At 45.4% G+C, this 7642-nt stretch overlaps 1 protein-coding gene across 1 annotated transcript; it reads right to left on the reverse strand.

Annotated features, from left to right (window-relative positions):
• Window positions 1-2502: 2502 nt before the first annotated feature.
• FAM181B (family with sequence similarity 181 member B) lies at window positions 2503-4853 on the reverse strand. The gene has a single exon (XM_074189058.1). It carries the CDS (start codon window positions 4505-4507, stop codon window positions 3215-3217), a length of 1293 nt encoding a protein of 430 aa, XP_074045159.1. The 5' UTR covers window positions 4508-4853; the 3' UTR covers window positions 2503-3214.
• Window positions 4854-7642: the final 2789 nt, after the last annotated feature.

The raw sequence follows: 7642 nt of genomic DNA on the forward strand, positions 1-7642 counted from the left end.
CCTATGTAAATGTTAGCTATTATATTATGTATATCCCCAGGGTGTAGCTTTGTACCCATTTGTAGTCACTTAATAAATGTTTGTTGAGTTTAACTGTAATTTGTAGAAGAGAAAACCAAAGTATACAGTGGAAAAAGGATTTACTCAAGGTCATTCAGAATTTGTCACAGTTGTGGTGACAGCAACTTAATGAAGAAGGGAGGAGGAGAACTTGCACATATATCAAGAACAAAGATGATGTTGAATCTGGAATAACCTTAAGGATTATCTGTTATAATTCATCCCATTTAGAGATGAAGTTGCAGTTCTAAGACATGAGAAATGACTGGCTCAAGGACATGAAATTCATTATTGGCATAGTCAGAAATCCAATTGCCTCATTCAAAATCAATGCCACAAACTTGGAAGTCATAAGAAAAGAGATATTGTTTTGCTTTTTTACCCTGAAGCAAGTTTCCAATGAGAGAATGAGAGGGAAATAAAAAGTCACACAACATAATGGTGCTCCAGAGCTTCCAGAATTACCCTCTAGACTCTTGTGCTTCTTATGTGCAACTTTATTCAGATGAACTCTTTTACATTATTAGTCAAGTGATTATTGGATAATATCTTGGAATCCATCTGCATTCCCTCAGTTTTCCAGAATATTCCTGAAAGAAACTCAGTAGAGAACACTTTCCTTGAATGGCCTGCTACAGTACTACAAAGAGAAAATCTATGTTCTTCTGATTTAAAGAATTCCATGCAATAGCCCTTATCCAACATTCTGAACATATATTGTACTATTTCAGAAGGGTAGAATTCAAAATTACATTTGCAATTCCTTATCATTTTAATTGCATTGTCCTATTTCTAAAGGATAGGATTTGGGAATAGAATTCAAAAATGCCCTTGCTGTTTCTTTTCATTGAATGTGCCCATTTTGTTTCCACTACTCTAATGCAGTCCCTTATCCTCTCAATAGCCTTTGAACTGATCCCTCTGCTTAACTTTCTCCCCACTCCACTCAGCTATTAAATTATCTGTCTAAAGATCAGATCTGATTAGGTCACCCCTCTTCCAATCCTGTTTGGTTTTTAAAACCTTTCAACACCTAGTTCCTTTCTACCTTTCCAGTCTTCCTACATATTATACCCTGTCACATACTCTGGAATTCAGTAACACTGATCTCCTTGATGGTTCTCATATAAGATACTCCATCCTGACTGTCTTTTCACTGGCTAATTGTTACTGCCTTTCCTTTATTGATTATCTCCCATTTAACTTGTCTGTAGGTTGTTTATGCATAGGGTTTGTTTTTTTTTTTTGGCATGTTGTCTATCCAATTAAACTGAATTCTTGGAGAATAGGGACATTTGGGCTTTTGGGGGGAGGGGGCACTTGGGGAGGGTTGCCTTTCTTTCTTTGTATTCCTCACCACTTAGCACAGTTCCTGAGAAATAGCAGAAGCTAATTAAAAACTTGTTGACTTGATTTGACATGTCCCTTCCCAAAAATATTCCCATAATTTTAATTAAGACAAACACAAATGGAAAAATTTTAGATTTATCATTTCAACAAATTGCCTTAACTTCAGATCTTCTAGGTTTTATTGCCATTGGTCAAGCCCACCTTTAAATATAACCCCTGTTTGCCTAAGACATACAACATGTCAGGCAATAACATCTATATTATCTTTACTCAATGATCTTCTGTCTCCTTGGGCACCATCACTGAGCAGTTGCTCTGGGAACCATCAGGCTCACCAGGCAGTCAACCAGGCACCACTATTGTTCCCCTGCTAACTTTGAAACCATAACTCTACCTTTTTTTCTGCCAACCAAAAAGGCCTGCTGGTGCCCAGTTTGGGAAAACTGAATGCTGCCTAGCATAACACTTCCATGGCAAATAACACTCCCCAAATCTTCCACCAGAAGGCAGGCATCTCACCTCTAGCCTCTTCTTGGAACGAGGAACTACACTAATTCTTCTAACAACTACTAAAGCTGCAGGATCAAGATGGAGTCACCTTTTTTGTAACTACACACAAGACCATCTACCACCACCTACCAGGGATGGAGTTTGGTTGGATATGGTTCAGAGAATTTTCCAAAAACTTCATGAGCTCAAAGCAGAGAGAAGAGAAAAATACATAAGAAGGGAAAGGAGTAGAAAAGGAGAACAAATTAATAGAGGAATAGTAGACATAGAAAAGGATGCACAGAGAAAGCAGAATAGGATGGAGGGGGAAAGGCAGAAATGTATAAGGAAAAGTCATAGCATGAAAGCAATAGCTGCCATTACAGACAATAGGGTCTAGAAAGGAGGAATGGTGAAAAAGAAGGAAGGGAAGGGAAGGAAGGAAGGAAGGAAGGAAGGAAGGAAGGAAGGAAGGAAGGAAGGAAGGAAGGAAGGAAGGAAGGAAGGAAGGAGGAGGAGGGAGGGAGGGAGGGAGGGAGGGAGGGAGGGAAGGAAGGAAGGAAGGGAAAGGAAGGAAGGAGTTAAAAAATAAAGGCATGAAAACAGAAATACTAGAGGTGAAACAGGAGAGACTGGGGGGGGGGGGGGGACAAAGAAACCAGTAAAAGGAAATAAAAACACAGTAGCAGAAAACAGTGAGACTAAAGCAGAAAGAACTCTGAGATCATAGGACTTTTTCGATCTAGTAAAACATCTTTTCTAATCAATACTAGGAATAATATATAAAACTACCATCTAGGAAAACACAAAGAAATAGGATATTTCTCTTTATTATTGTTCTAATATGTTGAAATTCATTCATAATCCCCTTGAAATAAGAATCACCACCATACAGTACATATACTACTGCATTAGTTTGGGAAAGGAAAAGAGCATAAAATGTAACCCAACTGACCCTGTATTTCTGAAAACCTGGAGAGAATATTTCCAAATTTAAGACTCTCCTGCTGTGTCTACATTGACTTGTTTTTCAAGAAATATCTAACTGATTTTTTATGCTTCCCCCCCCCCCTTTGGAATGGGACTAAGTGCGGACGATTATCACACTTTTCACATTTCCTTTCCAAAGTTTCTCTCCCCCCCCCAAAAAAAAATGTCAGTTCCATTGCGCTTCTACTTTTTAATCGATCTTTCCGCTTAGAAGGGAGAACGAGGCCGTTGTCCCCGGGGCTGTGTGAGTGAGGGGTACATACAAGGGAGTTCCTGTTACACGATTCCTCCCCCAAGGATGCCCCCTCTCCTCAGAATTCAGTCTCTAAAGGCCAGAATAACCGACCCGGCTGTAGCCCACCCCGTAGTCATAGGGCATCTGGTGGGGAGGAGGTGGGGTTGGCAGAGCACAGTCAGGGAAGAACTGGGCAAAAGGCGTCAGGTGGCCCGCGGTGTCCTCTCCCCCAGAGGAGCCCAGGCTGGAAGCGGAGGAGTCTGAGGTGCAGGGGTACAGGGGGCGCAAAGTTTCGTTCAACGTCAAGCCGCCGCCCCCGCGGTTGGAAACAGAGGCGGCCTTCTTGGCTGGGGGGCACGAGGTGCCCCAGGGCTCTGAATATAGCAAGCCTGCGACCACAGTGGGGTGCGGGTCGTATAGGATGTGTTCCAGCTCCTGGGGGGCCCGCACGGCGGCTGGAAACAAGTCGAGAGACTCGGAGGGCAGCAACCCCCCAACCTCTCCACCTGCACAGTAATCGGGGCTCAAGAGCTCGAAAAACTCCGCCGCCTCTCCGCCTTTCTCCAGTTCGCGAAGGGTCACGCCGCCCCCCGACGGGCCGCATGCCCCTGCCCTGGACGGCTCGGTGAAGAAGGACGGGGGCAGGTTGCGGTTCCGCAGAGGGACTTTCTTGCCCCCGGCGGCCCCGGCTGCAGTCACAGCCGGACCTCCCCCTCCGTCGGCTGCCAGGCCGCCGCCGCCGCCTCCTCCTCCGGCCGCCGCCGCCGCCAGGGTCCCGGCTCCTCCCTTCTCGCCCCCAGTCCCCCGGACCTGGTGCAAAGAGTCGAAGAGGGCAGCCAGGCTCTTGCTCTGCAGACTGGCGGCCGCCTGGGAGCCCTCCCGCTTCGGGGGCGCTTTGCCCTGAGGCCCCGGGGCTGCCGGGGAGGCGGCGGGCAGTCGCTTCGGGGGCGCCTCGGGGGTCCCAGCCGGGCCGGCGGCTGCGGGGCCGGGGGACGGAGAGCCAGCGGGGCCGGGGCCCGGGGCAGAGGCCGGAGAAGAGGTCATCATGCCGGTGCAGCGCTTAATCTGTTTCTGGAGGTATTTGCGGTGGTTCACCTTCCGCTTGGACTTGACGGGCTTGTCCAGGGCCAGCTTGATGTTGCTGGACGCCGAATCGATGAAGCTCAGCAGGTCGCGCGTGGCCTCCCTGAAGTCCCCGCCGCCGGCACCCTCCGCGGCCCCCGTTTCCCCGAGCAGGGCGGCCCCGGCGCCCCCCGCCTCCTCCTCCTCGTAGCAGCAGCCCTTGTCCAGATCCCCGAAGTCCATCCCTAGCGCCCCCGGAGACCCCGGGAAGCAGAAGGGGATGAAGTGATGGGGACTGAGGAGAGCCGCCTGCACAGCCATCTTCGCGGCCGCCCGGCCCGGCGCTGACTCTCTCCGGCCGGGGCTCAGTTGCCCAGTTGGCGCCTAATTTCACTTTCCGATGGAAACTTCTTGGACCCCGGGCGGCTGCCCCCTTGGGCGTCTGCAGCCACTGTCCCACTCCCCAGGCCTCGGCTCAGCTCACGTCCAGGGTGGGCTTCGCGGCAACCCGATCCTTGCTCCGGCTCCCCAGATTGCCTAACAGAGCAGACTGGAGGCCTCGGTGCGCTCCGAAGCCGGGAGCTTCTCTCTAGCTCCCAGGGGAGCTCATTAGAGCTTGTAAACTGGAGGGGAGGGAGGGAACGAGCGAGGGGGGCGCTTAGAGGGAGATGCGTGCTGACACTGTGGAGAAGGGGAGGAGCCAAGAGTTCCTTCGTTTAGTTTAGTTTGAACCCCCCCCCCCACCTTATTCTGCCTCTCCTTCTCCTTGCATTAACCCCTTGGTTTCCTGCTCCTTGAGAACCTTTAAAATCGCCCTCTGGGATTTCTCCCTATTTAGCTTCCAAAGAGAAAGAAAAAGAGATAGCATCTCCTTGTCTCCGCCTCTTCTCTCACCTCCAACCCCCTACCTTTTACCTTACCTAAATATCCTTTGCTCGGCCTCGTCCCCCGCATAGAGCATCTTCAAGCCTGAAACATTTTAACGTAATAGGGGAGTAGAGATCAACCCTTCTATATTCAGAAGTGTAAGAGTGGGGATTTGAACTCAGAGTTTCCTGGCATTAATTCTGGATCTCCATCCACCTTATCCTTATCAACACCGGCTCCCTACCCCCGTTCTCTCCCCTCTCCAATTCTTTCACACATCTGTCAGATAGATATGGTCATGCCATTCATCTCAGAACCCTTCAATAACCTCCTATTCCTAATACGTCAGTCTCAAAGCCATTCACGTGATATTTTTAAAATGCCACGATCCAGCACCATTAACCATCTAATCTTCACATTTCTCCTCTAAGGAATCTATAATTCCTCCACACTGGACTGCTGACCACCCCCCCCAACATGTCCCAGCCTTTGCTTGCCTGTCTCCAAAAGCAAAAAAGAATGAGAAAGAAGCAAGGGTTAGGGAAGCTATGATTATAGAATGTTAGTTCTTGAGTTCTGGTTATATAATAAAAATGTAAGAATCAAACAATAAATGATAGTTGACAAACTGTGATCAGAGATTGAGGGGAGGGGAGCATGATGTAATAGAAAAAAATTGGCAGTGAAGTCAAGATGATTTGAGTTCAAGTCCCTTCCGATGACTCATTGGCTTAATGATGCCAATGCACTGATCATTTAACTTCTTAGTGTATTTATAGACTATAAATTGTGGAGAAGATACAGATCTTCATTGGCAGAGGGAGATCAGGGTTTCTTACACCAATGGCCATCACTGGTCTATGCACAAATAGAACAAATATGTAAAAACTAAGAGAGAAAGGTACAAAATGAGAATCTGTGATTTCTTCCGTATAGGAAACTATGATTTGAAGAAGCTCTCTCTTCCAATGCAGATCAGTAACTATCATGCAACCTAGAATCTTAGAGTTGTCTAAGGCACTGAGAGATTATGACTTGCCCATGCTCAATAAATATGTGTCTGAAGGAGAACATAAACTTTGACCTGGTTTAACTCCATGGCCAGCTCCCTTAATCTGCCACACCAAGGATTTTAAAACTTTTTGATCTTAAGACTTCTTTACCCTCATAAAAATTGAGATTTCTCCAAAAAGCTGTCTTTATTTCTTTTTAATGTGGGTTACATCTATCAATGCATACAGTATTAGAAATTAAAATGTTTTAATATTATTTTGAAAATAAGTTTTCATTTTGACAACTCTCTGAAAAAGTCTTAAGGGAATCCCAGTGTTTTTTTTTCAAATCTCAATTTAACAATCACTGCACCAAACCATTCTCTCTCTCTCTCTCTCTCTCTCTCTCTCTCTCTCTCTCTCTCTCTCACACACACACACACACACACACACACACACACACACACGCACATACACTCTCATGTGAAATGTGGACAATTATTAAACTACATATTTCACAATGAGGGATGAGCTTTGCAGTACTATCTTATAGATGTGGTGAAAAACTTTATAAGCATTAAATATATATATTAATATAAGCTGGTATTATTAGTAATATTTTTTTTCAGGTTGTGGACCTGTGATTTGATTGATTTGGGAAATGCCTGTTAAGGAAATTCCTTTTACCAATATAGATTCTCATTTTGCAGTTCACAGTCTTAGAGAGTTGCCTGGGCGCACTGAGAAGACAAGTGATTTACCCAGGCTTACACAGGCAGTAGATGTCAGAAGCAAGTCCAAAATCTAAATCTTCCAAATTCTAGAAGACAAATAATCTTGCTCAATATAACTCTGTTAGGTACTCCATTTGACAAGTGAAAAATCTGAGTGGAGAGGACTGTTATCTATTAACTCACTATATCATGATGCCTTTCCTATGAATATTGATATGAAGAGCAATGAGTCAAAATACCTGTTGACTTTAATTATATATATATATATATATTTTATATATAATTGTGTAAATTCAGCCTTGGTTTCCAATGGTCTTATTATGAAATTTGCCCTTCCTAGGCTACCTCCATGCTTTACTTTTGCACTGTAACATCATACTAGTTTTGTCTAAGTTTAAATAAAGAGACTGCCCATTAGCTCCTTTCCCTGCTCATTGAGTGAGCATGCTCAGTTGAGTGGATGTGACATTAATACGTTTCATTTCCTATTGGGAAGAGAGTGACTTTCCGATCCAGCCTACTCAGGGGGCTGTTTACAGAGCCTTCAAGTCGAAGCTCTTCAACACCAGTGATGCATAACACTGAGCAGAGTGAGGATTAGTTTCCTTAGGAACCAAACCCCACAGGGGCCCAGGAGACTGCATTCACTTCCCAAAACCATTTTGGAGAATTGAGATTTCACATTGTTCTTTCACACTTGGATTTTCCAAATGTCCACCTGGAATCTGCCTTCTCTCTTGCACTTCAATAGGGCAGCAGAAACAAATGGTAGCTCATCAATTTGATTTTCCCTTTTCAACCTGGAAAATGTTCCATTAAAAAAAACTGTGAATTTTGACAGTTAGGGGAGTCCTTTTTTAGAC

The sequence above is a fragment of the Macrotis lagotis genome, chromosome 1 (genome assembly GCF_037893015.1).
Source record: "Macrotis lagotis isolate mMagLag1 chromosome 1, bilby.v1.9.chrom.fasta, whole genome shotgun sequence".
Taxonomy (NCBI): Eukaryota; Metazoa; Chordata; class Mammalia; order Peramelemorphia; family Peramelidae; genus Macrotis; species Macrotis lagotis.

Coding starts and splice junctions, on each gene's coding strand:
- FAM181B (XM_074189058.1), bottom strand. CDS start 4,507: ATGGCTGTGCAGGCGGCTCTCCTCAGTCCCCATCACTTCATCCCCTTC.